The sequence below is a fragment of the Dreissena polymorpha genome, chromosome 7 (assembly GCF_020536995.1).
Source record: "Dreissena polymorpha isolate Duluth1 chromosome 7, UMN_Dpol_1.0, whole genome shotgun sequence".
Classification (NCBI taxonomy): Eukaryota; Metazoa; Mollusca; class Bivalvia; order Myida; family Dreissenidae; genus Dreissena; species Dreissena polymorpha.
In genome coordinates this window covers 15159349-15176644 of record NC_068361.1, presented here as the reverse complement: position 1 = coordinate 15176644, position 17296 = coordinate 15159349, and the positions used below count along the sequence as shown (strand labels likewise).

General features: G+C 35.2%; 1 protein-coding gene across 2 annotated transcripts in view; it reads right to left on the bottom strand.

Moving 5' to 3' along the window:
* Nucleotides 1–11396, bottom strand: part of LOC127838791 (BTB/POZ domain-containing protein 6-like) — a 41464-nt gene extending 30068 nt beyond the window's left edge. The window contains exon 1 of one of the 2 annotated variants that reach the window (XM_052366787.1): nucleotides 11350–11396. In XM_052366787.1, the coding sequence (XP_052222747.1) occupies nucleotides 11350–11394 (45 nt within the window). In that variant the 5' untranslated portion in view covers nucleotides 11395–11396. Of the gene's footprint in view, nucleotides 1–11149; nucleotides 11309–11349 lie in introns of those variants that run through there. The other variant, XM_052366783.1, reaches the window with a different exon arrangement.
* Nucleotides 11397–17296: the final 5900 nt, after the last annotated feature.

The following is a 17296-nucleotide window of genomic DNA, read 5'->3' as shown; positions in this document are numbered from 1 at the left end:
AATAGGTGGGTACGCAGTGTTTAAAAATATGTGCGAACTAAAACGAAAATAAAGTTGCTAATACCGAATTGGAACTTAAGTATCAAGAAATACATGTACATGTAAGCAAATATTGTAAGTTCAATAAATTTTGTCATGACTTATTTTTCTATGAAGTGTTGTGCAATATTTATACAAACTTTCGTTTCTACTGAATTGCAAAGGTAGCTTTATTGTATTTTGATGATAAAAAGTCCTTACACATGTTTCATATGCCAACCACTTTGAACTTGTATAGCCAATATCTGTGACAAAGCCCACTCCTCGAGCATTACTTGTATGTGACAGCCTTTTGTATTATGTATTAATTTTTTATAATTCAAGCTCTATAAATAAATTATGCATATATTTTTGCTATAGTGAATCACTGTTGTGTCTTGAGTATGTATTTATGAGTATGTCTTTTAAACTTTAAAAAACGTATTTGCTCACTTATTGCAATGTAGTAAAACATAATGATCGGATGATTTGTAACCGAATAAATAATAATGCATTAAGCAATTTGTTTAAGTTTACTTAAGTAAGATCATTTTGAACAATTTCATATTAAATTTTTGCAACATTCCACTACATGTATCAGTATGTGTAGCATCACTACGGTACATAATATGACCGAAAATGCATAACGTCATTACCTTTAGGACGACCGAAACATAAATTTTTTACTTTGCTCTCAAAGGCGTAATTAAAGCTTACTAATAACTTCCATCGTAAAACGGCTTCATACATTTGCCCACTCCTCGAGCATTACATGTATGTGACAGCCTTTTGTATTATGTATTGTTTTTGTATAATTCAAGCTCTATAAATAAATAATGCATATAATTTTGCTATAGTGAATCACTGTTGCGTCTTGAGTATGCTCTCAAAGGCGTAATAAAAGCTTACTAATTACTCCCATCGTAAAACGGCTTCATACATTTGTCAAATGATATCAATTACATAAGTTAATGTTTGTGCTAGTTTAAGCCTATTTATTTTTGCTCGATTACATCAAAATCCTAAGGCTTATTGAGACACTCTCGAGTCCGTTTCCTAGGAAGAATCATAACTTGGTATCTATCGAGGAGATGATGAGAACGCTCCCCGAGTAGGGATCGAACCCACGAACTCCCGATCGCTAGGCGGACAACAAATCCATTACACCACCGCGACCGTCAATTATATTGTATATCATTGAAACTATTGCAGTATTGCTCTCTCATTATACACTAGCATGTGGTCCTTTATTTATTGCAAGTGATCAATGGCCAAAACCGCACTGCACGATACAAAAAACAGTATTACACAATACATAACAACATGCAAGCATAATCAAATAAAGCTGGGGTCACCGCGTTCCGGCAAGCGCTTTTTCTAGCTCTTGTCATTTTGCATATAAAAAAATGAAGTATATTTACTGCTCGCGAAATAAAACACAATTAAACGATAAGTTTCTTCTAAACTCTTGTTATTTTGCATATGAATAAATTAAGTATAATTGACTGCTGGCACCGTGAAACACAATTAAAGAATTGCTTTTAATATCTTTTGTCATTGTGCAGGTGAATAAATGAAGTATATTTACTGCTGGCCTCGTGATACACAATTAAAGCATGTGTTTTTCTAGCTCTTGTCATTTTGCATTTGAATAAATTGAGTAAATTGACTGCTGGCCTCGTGAAACACAATTAAACGATATGTTTCTTCTAACTCTTGTCATTTTTTCCATTCGAATGAATGACGTATATTTACTGCTGGCCTCGTGAAACACAATTAAAGTTTGTGTTTTTCTAGCTCTTGTCATTTTGCATTTGAAAAAATGAAGTAAATTGACTGCTGGCCTCGTGAAACACTATTAAAGCAATTTTTCTAACTCTTGTCATTTTTGGACTCAGATGTTCAATGCAAACGACAGGTTTTTTTCTAACTCTTGTCATTTTGCATGTAAATATATAAAGTATATTGACTGCTCGTGACCGAAAACACAGTAAAAGCACGTGTTTCTTTCTAACTCTTATCATTTTTCTTGTGAATAAATTAAGGTTTATTGACTGCTTGCCCCGTTAAACACTTTAAACTTTTTTTTCTAATTCTTGTCATTTTTGGACTCAGATGTTCAATGCAAACGACAGGTCTTTTTCTAACTCTTGTCATTTTATTGACCGCTCGTGACCTAAAACACAGTTAAAGCACGTGTTTCTTTCTAACTCTTGTCATTTTTCTTGTGAATAAATTTAGGTTTATTGACTGCTTGCACCGTGAAACACTATTAAAGCAATTTTTTCTAACTCTTGTCATTTTTGGACTCACGTGAAACACTATTAAAGCAATTTTTTCAAACTCTTGTCATTTTTGGACACAGATGTTCAATGCAAACGACAGGTTTTTTTCTAACTCTTGTCATTTTGCATGTAAACATGTAAATATATAAAGTAAATTGACCGCTCGTGACCTAAACACAGTTAAAGCACGTGTTTCTTTCTAACTCTTATCATTTTTCTTGTGAATAAATAATGGTTTATTGACTGCTTACACCGTGAAGCACTATTAAAGCAATTTTTTCTAACTCTTGTCATTTTTGGACTCAGATGTTCAATGAAAACGACAGGTTTTTTTCTAACTCTTGTCATTTTGCATGTAAATATATAAAGTATATTGACCGCTCGTGACCGAAAACACAGTAAAAGCACGTGTTTCTTTCTAACTCTTGCCATTTTTCTTGTGAATAAATTAAGGTTTATTGACTGCTTGCACCGTGAAACACTATTAAAGCAATTTTTTTCCAACTCTTGCCATTTTTGGACTCAGATGTTCAATGCAAAGGACAGGTTTTTTTCTAACTCTTGTCATTTTGCATGTAAATATATAAAGTATATTCACCGCTCGTGACCGAAAACACAGTTAAAGCACGTGTTTCTTTCTAACTCTTGTCATTTTTCTTCTGAATACATTTAGGTTTGTTTACTGCTTGCACCGTGAACACTATTAAAGCATTTTTTTCTGATTCTTGTCATTTTTGGACTCAGATGTTCAATGCAAAGGACAGGGTTTTTTCTAACTCTTGTCATTTTGCATGTAAATATATAAAGTATATTGACCGCTCGTGACCTAAAACACAGTTAAAGCACGTGTTTCTTTCTAACTCTTGTCATTTTTCTTGTGAATAAATTTAGGTTTATTGACTGCTTGCACCGTGACACACTATTAAAGCAATTTTTTCTAACTCTTGTCATTTTTGGACTCACGTGAAACAATATTAAAGCAATCTTTTTTCTAACTCTTGTCATTTTTGGACTCAGATGTTCATTGCAAACGACTTTGCGACATCCTTTACGACAATGCTCCTAACTCTTGTCATTTTGTATGAGCGAGTGTCTAACTCTTTACAAATAAGGCTAACCTATTTTGTGAGGCAATAGCGACCAACTAGCAACAATCGGAATCCTTCGTAGACACGAACCATAGCAGTTCACATAGTACCGATAGAGGAAATAATAATAAGCAGGTGATCAAAACTGCTACAGCAAATAGATTACTTGAATAGATACATGATTGCGTAATGATAGAACTCAAGTTAAATTGCGGATGGACAATTTTAATGGAGTGATTTATGAGTGACAAGCGGTTCGAGCCTTGATAATGGAAATGATAATGGAGACAGATGAAATTTGTAAATATTTCATTTAATAAAGGTCTTAATATGTGCTACGTTTTACTACACCACTAATGTTAGTAGCATGCATATTCGTTTATTCTAATCACTACCAGATACACTTGTACCAATAATAAAAACAATAAAAACAAACAATCATTAAGTCACTGGCCGACTAAATGTCACATCTGTCAACATACAACTCTCACGCTAAGTCCTCAACCCTTTTGGGGCGTCCAATATGTCTGGCCCACCGCGGCACGGATGGCCCTCGCCTGACCCTCGGTCCTCTTGCGGCGTCCAATATGTCCAGCCTACCGCGGCACAGATGACCCTCGCCTTACCCTCGGTCCTCTGGCGGCATCCAATGCCCGGTTGCTGGCGCGTCCCGGTCGGCCCTTGTTGCCGAAACCGTCTCCTTCTCCCAGTTATGGCAGCTATCTGCCGAACCGTCGTTGGGTGATGGCCTCTGCCGCACCCACCCGAAACTTCCCGTTGGGTGATGCCTGTCTGCTGCACCCATCCGGAAACTGGGATCTATTCATTCAAAATAATCCCTAACAGTGCTATTGCGTGGTTTGTACATATTATATTAATACAGCCAGCATTTAATAACTTAATCTATCAACACATAGACAAATGAAAAGTACACATGCATAACTGCAATATTAACACAAAAATACAAATACTATTTAAACATTTACATAAACATTAATTCACCATATCTTAATAAATGTTACTGTCTTGTATATCTCAGAAGCTAGCAGGGTTTCAGTGCAAAAATTTACTAAATAGTGTAATAAAACTTATTAAATTAAAGTAATATTTACCCCTGTTCCTTATAAATAATTTATCCAAGTGTCAGCCCCTTGGGCCCTTTCCGAGCGTCTATACTGCTTGAAACTAACGACGACACTCAGTTGATTTTGCTTAAAATGTCTGGGAACATCGGGTGTAAAACAAACGATTCACGGATCTGTTGTTTATCAACTTTGCTATAAAAGGCCAGAGTTCATGATTAGTTTGCATCCCAGAGCCCTATTATTTTGATAACCCAGGCCACATCGAGAACAAGCACAGATTAGGTTTGGTGTAGGGGATTTTAGCATTGCACATGTACAAAGCATAAATCTAGAATTTTGACAACAATAATTATTTAGTATTATATAATACAACATATTTTCTGTGTATTATACGCTACAATACGCTAAACATGGTCCAAACACATGATACATATTATCATTAATATAATGCGATATCCATATACAATGTCATTTCTTTCCTTTGATCATAAGTTCGAAGCCATAAAACTGGCGATTTGAAACGCTGGTACTGCCATCACTAAATCGAACCTTTAAGTCCGTGATTGTCATTGTCACATCTTGCATAGTTATTTTCTTTTTGGTTGTACCACAACAATACACACCCGCACCTGTCATTCTTTGTCGTATTGAATATTCGTTTGTGGATTTAAGGGGAAGACGTTTATGTAAATAAACGAGCAAATGGTTTACACCTTTATTGTAATTCAATGCTACATTCTGAGTTTGAATTTACTGTATTACGCTCAAAAAGCTCCAGAACACCAGTCACAGAACCTTCAATAAATGGCAAAAACATATCGACTGCACTCAGTTCACAGTCTTTAGATACTGTAAAACTGATGCCATCTTGTCGCCATAACACAACCAGGTGCTAATGTTATTTTCACACCTTACAAACAATACGTTTTGTTAAGAGTAAGTGCGTGGTTTGGAAACGAATTTTGAGAAACTTTCCTTGTTTACGAAACTTTTATACACGCTTAGTAGTTCAATATTGGTGAGAAAATTTTAAGAGGCCACAACATTCGTGAACTCTTCCTTTGTCATGGTCGGTATCGAATTAGGTAAACAAGTTCATCTGTCAACGCCTGCCTTATATTTTCATAGTTTTCCTCTTTGCCTGCGTCTCTACATCTCTGAGTTGCCCACCGTTTGCATGCAGTGTACAGTTCGCACTCGCTGGCGTTAAACAGCTCCAGTTTAAGCACTTCCTGTAATCCAGATTTTGTCATTTGGACAAACGCATCTGATTTCAAGACGACCTCGGACTTGTCCATAATAAAGTCCAGACATATGGATTTCAGATCTTCATCGTCAAACAATATGGCTTGGTCGAGAATTGTGCAAACGTTTTCGGTGTCGATGTTTTCCTTCAGGAAAGACCTGCATTTGGAATCTAGTCCAGGAATATCATACTTCTTAGCAGCATACAACAGACTGAGAACTGTCTCAGCATCTATTTCGACCTTGCCGCTGTATAGATACCTAGAAGAGAACATGTTCTTGTTGCATAACAAGACAATATAATATCCGCATATATTCTGTTTACAAATTTCAAAGTTATTCAAGTAGGGTTCAAATGAACACATACTACCCTACAAGTATACTTTCAACTGTATTTGTGTTTTTATTCATTAGTTCCTAGTTGTTGGTGTCTCCAAAAGCATCTTTAGTTCATCACGGATTAAACACAACTCAGATAAATATTTAGTATTACGTGTGATGTTGTACCCTACCGGTGAAACCGGAGGGGGACTCATGGTTTGCGCTCTGTCTGTCAGTCTATCTGTCAGTCAGTGGTCACTTTTCTGGATCCTGCGATAACTTTGAAAGTTCTTTATATTTTTTCATAAAACTTGATACATTGATCGATGGCAATATGGGCATTATGCACGTCATTTCATTTTGTTCCTACGTCAAGAATTTTGGTTGCTATGGCAACAAATATATAACAAGAGGGCCTGAAAGGCCCAAAGTTGCTCACCTGAGATTCAAAAGAACTGACCTGTTCTGTGCAGCCCAAGATGTCGGTAGAACAAAATGTTCTTATCAACTTTCATGACTAGTGAACACCCTGGCAGCCACGTTTTTCAACAGACCAGAACCATTTTCATACACATCCAAGATATCATTTAAACAAATATACTGACAAAGTTTCATGAAGATTCATAAGTCCATATAAGGAAAATTCCCCCGCCCACTGGCGGCCATGTTTATCAAGCAATTGGAACCATTTTCGAACTTGTCCAAACTATCATTGGGACAAAACTTCTGACAAAGTTTCATTGTGATCGTACAATAAATATGGCTTCTAGAGTGTTAACAAGGTTTAACTATACATGTAGCTATATAAGGAAAAAATGCCACGCCCCTTTGGCGGCCATGTTTTTCCACCAACCGGAACCATTTTCGAACTCATCCAAGACATAATTGGGACGAATCATCTGACCAAGTTTCATGATGATCGGACAATAAATGTGGCCTCTAGAGTGTTAACAAGGTTTTACTAAAGCATGATATAAAGCCATATTAGGAAAAATGCCCGCCCCCTCGTGGCTATATTTTTTGAGCAACCGAAACTTTTTTCAAACTCATCCAAGATATCATTAGGATAAATCTTCTGGCCAAGTTTCATGAAGATCGGAAAAAAATGTGGCCTCAAGAGTGTTAACAAGGTTTTAATATAGCCATATAAGGACAAATGCCCCGCCCCCTGGCGACCATGTTTTTCAACCAACCGGCATCATTTTTTAACTCGTCCAAGATATTATTGGGATGAATCGTCTGACCAAGTTACATGAAGATCGCACAATAAATGTGGCCTCCAGAGTGTTAACAAGATTTTACCATAGCCATATAAAGCCATATAAGGAAAAATGCCCCGCCCCTTGGCAGCCATTTTTTTTAAGCAAACGTAACAATTTTCAAACTCATCCACGATATCATACAGACCAATCTTCTGACCAAATTTCATGATGATTGGACAATAAATGTGGCCTCTAGAGTGTTAACAAGGTTTTACAATAGCCATATAAGGAAAACTGCCCCGTCCCCTGGCGGCCATGTTTTACCGATCTGGACTATTTTCGAACTCGATCGAGAATTCAATGAAACCAATGTTTTGGTCAAGTTTCATGATGACTGGGCAAAATTGTGACTTCTACAGTGTTCACAAGGTTTCTCTATAGCCATATAAGGAATACTGCCCCGCCCCATGGCGGCCATGTTTTTCAACGGACCGGACCCATTTGTGAACTCAACCAACATATCATTTAGACAAACATTTTTACATGAAGATTGGGCATCAAATGTGACTTCTACAGTGTTCACAAGGTTTTTCTTTTTTTGACCTAGTGACCTAGTTTTTGACCCAGCATGACCCAGTTTCGAACTCAGTCGAGGTATCAATAGGAAAAATGTTCTGACCAAATTTCATGAAGATCAGACAATAAATGTGGCCTCTAGAGTGTTCACAAGGCAAAATGTTGACGACGGACGACGCAGGAAGGACGACGGATAAAAGGCGATCACAAAAGCTCACCATGAGCACGTTGTGCTCAGATGAGCTAAAAACAAGAGATGTGTTTGTCAGAAACATAACGCCCCCTTCTGTGCCGCTTTGAAGCCATATCTTTGACCTTTGACCTTAAAGGATGACCTTGACCCTTAACCACTCAAAATGTGTAGCTCAATGAGATACACATGCATGCCAAAATATCAAGTTGCTATCTGAAGCGACATAGAACTTTTGAGCATTTTTCGAAACCTAAACGCGAAACCTTAATGCAAAGTGTGACTGAAGGACAGACGGACGAACAGACGGTCCGATCACTATATGCCCTCCTTCGGGGGCATAAACATACTAAAAGTGGTGGAGTTTCACAGGTAGGGGACCATATTGCTTGGCAATCTCTTTTTCTTTTCATTTTTATAACTATATATTTTCAATATAAAAATACACTGTTAACTAGGGTTCAAATGAACACATATTAGAGCGGGTGCTTCATAATCCGACCATGTTCCTGATTCCGAACACAACATAAATTTCTTATCCAATCATGTGCCGTAAAAGATATCTGGAATCTAACGTAATTATTTTGACATCTATTCCTTTATCTTTCTTTTCGGTGCAATTTTGAGGTAAAGGTGCAGCCAGTTTTTCTGAAAAATACATTAGCCGATATACACAGCATTCCGGTAAGTGAAATTAATTGATCGCTTATTTTTCACACTTTTTTGCTAAAGTTATATCAAACACATAATTGTAATATCAAACAATAACTTCGGATCAGTAGCGTTCTATTAAAAGTAATAATCTAGAAACATGTTCTGATCATGTGTGACCCTCATGATCAAGATGTAGGGTTGTGTAAAGAAGGAATTGAGAGTGTTCGGAATTACATACCACATTCAAGGACTGATCAAAATACCGAACGATTGACTTTATTTTGTGAAATTTTAAAGATCCTCTTTTATGTTGCATGTCCGATGACTTATAATAATTGATTTTGTTTTTCTTTTGCAGTAATGAGTCGTCAAGTTGGAGAGAAGAGGGAGTCATACGACCTCTGTATGATGGATCAAACTGCCGAGGTTGTAAGAAGAGGAAGAATGTCTCTTTGTCAAGCCTCTAAAACATATAACCTGGTTTTCCCTCTTTATTTACTAAAAATCTTTTTCAAAATTGACTGAGTATGTTAGTGTAAATGATTGGCCTTATATCTTTTTCTAGGTACACTGGGTATCTAAGCTGGACTAATGAAACAGGAAATCACTGGACAATCCAAATGTGTGCATTTAGGCCTGTACCATATTGTGAAAGCTCAATAAGAAATACTTTACAAAGTCGAACGTGAACATAAGCATATTTTACGCGAGAATATATAAAACCATCTTCTTTGGTGTTCAAAAACAAGCATGGATGCCTCAAGAAGTATTTTAACATTTTGTGCGAAACTAGAAATAGCCTTAGACCCGAGCATTGTGTATTTACTAAATACAAAATAGCCAAAATGTGAAAGCTAGATGTGGTCTGGTAACATAGATGTAACAAGATACATTGTTACCAGACCACATCTAGCGTTGAAATTATGGCTATCATATAAGGAACAGTGATTTTGTATGGGTTAACTTTACTTTACGAAATAATTAACAAAATATTCGTTGATTTTGAGTGTTAATGGGGATTTAAAAGGATCTCTCTGGTCATGTTGTTTACGCATTGAGTCGCAAATCACATTAATTCCGTTATCCATATATCAAATCAATGATTATCTAATCAGAATTTAGTTTCTCAAATCTAAACCAATTAAATCGTTCTTAAATGGTTTTATATTTCAGAAAAAAATAGCGAAACCAAAAGCATAAATATTATCGATGTAAAGTAATCCAGATCAATTATAAGTATTGAAAATAATTAGAATGGCGGTAATGTGTTTTCCTGAAATATCTTACCACTTATGAAACTAAACAGTATTTGTTTTAAAAAGTGCATAATAATCGATGATCTTTAAAAAAAAAAAAACTCTATCCTGTTTTTCAAAGCTGCATATAAGATACGATTTATAGTGGCATTTGTGGCAATAAGGAATAGTAATTTGCTCCGGACGGTCATAAATTCGGACATTTTAATATAAGGTTTAAAAATCGAATATTCAAATATATTCGAATAATTGCAAACGAATATTTAAATATCGTTTCCAGTATTCGTTCCCATCCCTAGTATTTATCGAAAGATTTCGACATGCATTTACGATGACGATCAAATGCTCACACTTGTGGATGACATCAACGCGACTTCTGACATTAACGCTGCCTGGTTTTAATAGAGACTGGTTGATTTTCGCCAAAATATTCGTATGTAATTATATCCGGCAGTCGCACAATTTACTTTTTAAATGTAATGTTTGTTTGTGTAATTTGGATGAATAACAAAAATCCTACCGTGGTAATGGATTACAGTGTTATTTGCATTTTCACTATTTGACAGTGAGTTTGGTAAATGAAAAGTTCGGTAAAAAGGTAAAATAGTTGAATATGTATGGACAAAGGGCGTGAATAACTGTAAAGTATCAAAATGCGTGTTAATATCCTTGTTATGTTGACGTTTTTAAAAATATCAAATTTACCGAAACCTCCAGATCTATTGCTTTATATTACCTTTTTTACCGACCTTGTCATTTATCGAACTTACATGTAATCGTTTTTATTACAGAACTTGTTTCTAAGTTGGTATTTTTCAAACTGTGTCAATAAAATGGAATCATCGGGATTGTTATTTTTAAAAAGTCATCATGTTCGGAATTAGGAACACTTTGGTTCGAAATTACGAACATATGTTCGGAATTAGGAATAGATGGATGTCCGCATGCATTGTAAATTATTTCTTTTTGGTTGGACCATTATATAATTCTATGCCGGAATAAAGTCATAGATACGTCATAATGCACATATCTAGTTGATTATTGTCTCCCTTTGATTGAAAGTGATCATAATTCCTTCGTTCATATAACGGATTAATCACAACTCAGATAAATATTTGGCTAAATATCACATGTGTTGTTCTTTTTATTTATGTAACTGATTGTTTTCAATAGCTAACCCTTTAAAATCCTCAACCCGCAATCACAACCTTTTTAAGTATAATACCTACCGTATTAAAATTTTAAGTGTTATTGGCTCCATATCTGGGACGCAGATAACATCGTTTAACTCAGCAAGAGTACCACAAAACATGGCATAGAAGACTGGACTACGGCTTGCGATAATGAATCTGTGACATCTGATCTTTTCTTGCTCATTTCCTGCTGAGAATGTGACGTCACAGAGATCCTCGTTCTCAAGCATCTAAAGGTTCGTGTCGACGAAGGATTCCGCATATTGCCAGTGGATAGACATTTCCTGGAAATTTTGTTTATTGTCAGTTGAAATGTCGAATATATAAAAGCTGTGATCGAATATAAATGTATCAAATCAAAATCAGTATAACAATCACATCATAATTGTTTTTTAATAAAACATATATCGAGATATTCCCCGTGGTGAAATTGGAATAAATCCTTCATTACAAACCATATTACATTACAAACTAATTGAAAATTATTGGGGTGTCAGACAATTAACCCCCAAAATTTGATTTCCTTGGACAATTCACCCCCAAAGACAATTCACCCCCAAGACAATTCACCTCCATATTTGTTTATGAGATTTTATCGTCATTTGCATTTGTTGTATTTGAAAATAAGTTTCGAGCAGATATTTTGGGGTTATAATTTTGATTTTGCAGCACAATTTTGACATGAAAATAATAAAATGTAGTATGTAAATGAAAGATGACATTGTGATTTTTGTAAAATGCAATTCAGCCAATGTATTTTTCTATAAACTGTGTTACAGCATATAAAATTGAAATAATTAAAGTAATCTGAATAATATTTGTGCATTTGTTTTAAGTAATATTATTAGGTTACTATTTTATTATTATTACTGTGTTAAATATTGAAGTCGATTAGATATTTTCAGTCAATTCTTACAATTTTACATTATCACAATTACTTATTTATTCATGATAGATACAAGAATTAATTTAATAAAATAAAATGGTTTGATTGAGAAAAACCTTAATTAAAGAAAGGAAATTTAATCTGGTTGGGTATTACAATCAAGCATTCACACCCCTGATGAGGCTAAATAAAAGTGTCAAAACAGATAAATCAAAGTGTCAAAACAGATCAATAAAGACTTCATTGACAAATAATTATGTTGGGTTCGGCAACTCTAGAAGTCTAACATCTCAAAATATAAATAGATAAAACAAACAACTTCATAAACATTAATTATGACTTTTATTGCAAATGTCTATATACATTTTACAAACATGATTTTCAATAACATCTTTTATACATATACAAAAGAATGTATACATAAGACAAGCACAACACTGTGAACACATATAACAAGAGTTTTTACATGAAACAATCACAACAGACAAGCACAACACATATAACAAGATTATTTACATGAAGCAATCACAACAGACAAGAACAAAACATATAACAAGAGTATCTACATAAAACAATCACAACAGATACACTTACAAGAAAACACACTTTTCTTCGCATGTGATGTCCCTGTTGTCGTACTGGTCCCAGTACTCTGTAATGCAGGCATCCATGTCAACATACACAGTCTGTGTCTGCTGAGGGCACCCTCTGAAACCATCTGATGCTGGAGATCCACCAGCTTCCCCTCCTTCAGCAGCAAAGGAAGTAGCACGTAGAGCTGGAGGTTGGAACGTCCAGCCTTGTGATTGAGCCTGCGGTGCCAACCTTAAATAATAAAAAATGTTTAAAAGCCTTCCTCTGTAATGTATTGAATATAATAGCTATTACTCATGCAATTGTGCAATAAATAAACACATCTGGAATACAGCAATGTAGAACAGACTGCAACAAACAAAACATAATTTGTTATGTTTAAATGTGTAAAATGATAACCAACTTACCTTCAGTGTCATTGTTAGTCCTGACGGTCTGTTTGTAGACCGACCACTCTTATTCGGACCAAAGAGAACTCTCTATCCACTGAATCTCGACATACTCAAAGAGTGACCTCATTTGAGCTGTATTCGCCTCTGCCTTGTCACGAAGGCAGTCGAAGGCCCTGGGTATATGTGGTCCTGGTAGGAAGGGAAGCGCCAACAGCTTTCTAATTAGACCGTGCACACTCTCTCGTCGCTCGTACGTTGTCTGAAGGCCAACCTCTTTAACGTTCCTTAGTACGGCTTGGGCCCAGTGGAACGCGCACCCCTTCATGTCCATGCCAGGAAATACTGTGCGCAGAGCTTGCCACAGTCCTGAAAATACATATATGAAAAACATGGGTTATAGATAAGGTAAGTCGTAACAAAATAGTAATATACTTTAATCTGAAAAGAGAGCATAAATATTGCGTTGGTCATTTGATAGTGCACTCAGCTTGCATATTTCAATAAGAAGGTGTGATATCAGGACATTTTCTTTTTAAACTTACCAGCTTCGAAGTCCATAACGAAACCTTCAACTACTGGCGCCTCAGTCAGGATCTCTATGACCTTCTGAAACACAGCAACGTTGTCCTGTTTTCTTCGCTTGGGCATCAAGACAAAGAGTAGTGGAACCTGTCTCATGCTGTCCTCCTTTCGCATAAAGGCGTGGATGCTGAAGAGCTGAGCAAAGGGTTTGCTCACTACGTCGAATGTTCCATCCAGATACCATCGTTTGGCCTTCTGTAGAAGTTCCAATTGGTTGGAGGTGGCGAATAGCATATGGCGTTGTTCATCCACACGGACGTCACCAACAAGAAAGTCTTCTTCCATGAATTCCGTGTTCACCTGCAAAGAAAATCATTTACAATACTTACCACCACTATTTAGTGGTATATATATTATTTTATGTTATAGATGTTATTACTTAAAGAGAATAATTTATTTATTGATTTATAGACGATTTATAGATGTTGTGCCCTGGCTCTGTTGACGATACGGGCCAGAGTTGAGTGTTTTGGCAGATTGAAGTCACCGCGTTGGAAAACGTCCTGCATCATGCTTTCTGCTATGTCTTGCGGGCTGGTGTACGTCACGGACAGCCTCTCTACGTATCTGCAAATCAAACACAACTTAAGGCCATGCAAACATGTATTATCCGTTGTGAGATATAAGTGTTAATTCAGTTGGGTCATTACACACAAGATAAAGTTTGAGATCAATGAAACTTACATCTCTCTTCAGTTTCACCCTCTTGCTCGCGAGTCCATCTGCCGGATGGCAGTGCTTCACGGTTCCTGCAGTGAAGATATCGCCGTAACACCTCAAGTTCTTGCGTCGAACGGAACACCTCCATTGAATGCTCCTCGCAGTAGGTTTCTGTTTCTGGACGTATGTGTACCCATCAGAAGATACCAACTGCTTCATTCGACGCTCTGTGCCCTCTTCCACGACCTCATACCTAACCTGTCCGTCTTCTATGATGGTATCTGTCAGAGGTGCATCGGGTAGTGGGTCTTCTTCAATGACCTGTACATGGGCTGGACCATCTCGACTTAGGTCAAAGTAAGCGGGTGCGTTGTCAGGCTCATTCTCGGTGTTGTTGCTGGTGTTGTCGGGCTCAATCACCGTGTTGTCGTTGTAATCGTCAGGCTCAGCCTCTGTAGTGTCCGCTGCGGTGGTATCAGTGGAGGTTGTGTTGGTACTACCAAGGCTGAATCCTAGGTTGAAGGTAATACTTGGTAGTGGCTGGAGTTCTTCACTAGTATCTCACTTGTATCAATCATGGTTGAGTGGGCAACACCTTCCATCTGTTCAGGCTGTTGTCTCTGACTCCTTACATGCGTAGCACGTGAAGATGAGCTCGGTCTTGCCTTTTATTGCCCGGTTGTACTCTCTCTTGGTAATACCTGTATCAAAAAATTCCGTTTTTTGTTCACCTGATATTTTGATTATTATTTTTATTTAACTGCCTGTAAACATAAGGGTTTCATTAAAGAAAGAATTATTTTTATTCTTATTATCCATTAAGTTGTGTTTTGTAATGTTGTGTATTGAACCACATTTAAGTTTGCAAATACCAGTATTCATTTCAAATCCAGTAATTCACAGCTTTTCTTTATAATTTATAAAATGCTACTTATACACAAGTACTTAATGATTTATTAAATCCACTATAATACCGCTAATATGGTCTTACTAAAAATGTTTTGAAATGTAAAATATTTTTTACAAAAATTGCACTCAAACAATTCAAGTGTTAACTCATTCCATACTACAACCTTATCTTTAGGCAACCCCTAACAATAATAGCCGTATCTACCACTAGATAATCAGTACCCTCATTAGCTCTGAATGTCTGACAGATTATCTGTTTATTTTTACTTTTAGGTGTGAAAAGGGATATGGTGTTTTAAGGTGTTGTTACTTTGTTGACTGATTATGAGACAAAAATTTTATTATTATATTTCCCATGTAAAAATAAATATAGTTATATTATGAAATTTCAAAATCTTGCATAACTTAAATAAAAAACATTGGATCATTTCCAAATAATGTATCCAATACCATTATTAGTTAGTTATACACGTTTCACAAAATATAAAATGTTTTAATGAATACAAACAATTAATCTTAAATAAAACAAAACACATAAGATATTGTTAATAATAAAAACAAACATCACTAGATAAATAGCAGTTGTTTCAATTGCAAGTAATTTTATAAAAGAAAAAAATAAATTCTGAGAATATCTTAATATGCTTTGATTATAACTTTATAAAAATTAAACAGAATACAAATAACTATCCTCAGAAAACAGAAATTTATCCCAGCAGAAAATAGTGTTTTTAAAGTCATAAGTTGATAAGATATAGCACACTATCTATCATTTATGTACAAAGAGGAAATCATAATCAAGTACATAGAAAAATATATTATGTGAATTGGGAATAAGACAGCAAACTGGGAATGGGCATCATGATTTTAGTGATTTTTAAAAACTAAGCTATAAATTTCATAATCTTCCAACTTCATATAATACTGTGTTATAAGTACATACATAATCATAATTATATGCCCTATGTCTTCATTGAATAGCAGGAAATTGTTTGAAAGCCACTTTGAGGCAAAAAACACAGAAATATCACATATCTATTACATCTTCTGAAATTACAAATAATGTTATAAATGTGTTTAATTAAAATATTAATAATGATGAAAATACAATGGTTTAATACAATTGTACATACCTGTATAGCATATGCGATGTTGCCATTTTTAGCAAAGATCAAGGACATCATCGCCCACTATTTCACTACAATATTCATAATAATAGTCGGTCATTATTATCTAATACCACAAACCACTTTAAATTATATGTCCACACTAATATTATATCAACGTTATTTGAAACTATAATATCAATTAGCACAATTTCACTGAATATTATCGATAGCACACTTTAAGTTATGAACTGAATAAATTGTAGACAAAAAATTGAGTTTATATTCATTTTCCACAGTATAACTAAAAAAAATCTGCGAAAACTAATTTACACTTCTACAAAGATGAAAGATCAACTTGCTCTTTTAACCACATTTAATTATATTGAGATTATAAAAACTTACCTGAAGTGATTACAGACTTCAAAAACACACCAGCAGCAATCAAATCACACCAGCAGCAATCAAATCACACCAGCAGCAATTAAATCAATTGAAAAGAACTTCAAAACCTAACCATCATTAATTATAAATTTCACAAACACAATTAATGAACCTCATTATGGTCATTTATAATTAAATGACTTCAAAGATTTATTTTTAGAAAATAAAGCTTCAAACAATGATCTCTTTATTTTTTCTTGATTTTTAGTTTTCTTTCACTTGGAATTAAGACATTGTCTTACTTGTAAGTGAAAGAAAACTAAAAATCAAGAATGATAATAACAAACATGTTATGGAATAATAGTATTCTATACAATATTAGAAAATATCTGGGGTTGAATTGTCCAGGGAGCAGGGGTGAATTGTCTAGGGGTGAATTGTCTTCTGGGGGTGAATTGTCATGGGGGTGAATTTTCGGTTATTTGACTATTTTATTTCCTTTTTGCATGCCGTCAATTTGACTTACTAGTATAATTTTTTCAAACACGTGTTCCTACTTAGGCGAATATTAGTAACGTTCCGCAAACAAAACAATTTTTGTAAAGCTTTTTTCGTTGAACGTATTATAAAACAATAAAACGTGTCTATCCTAGTATTATTAATATTAATG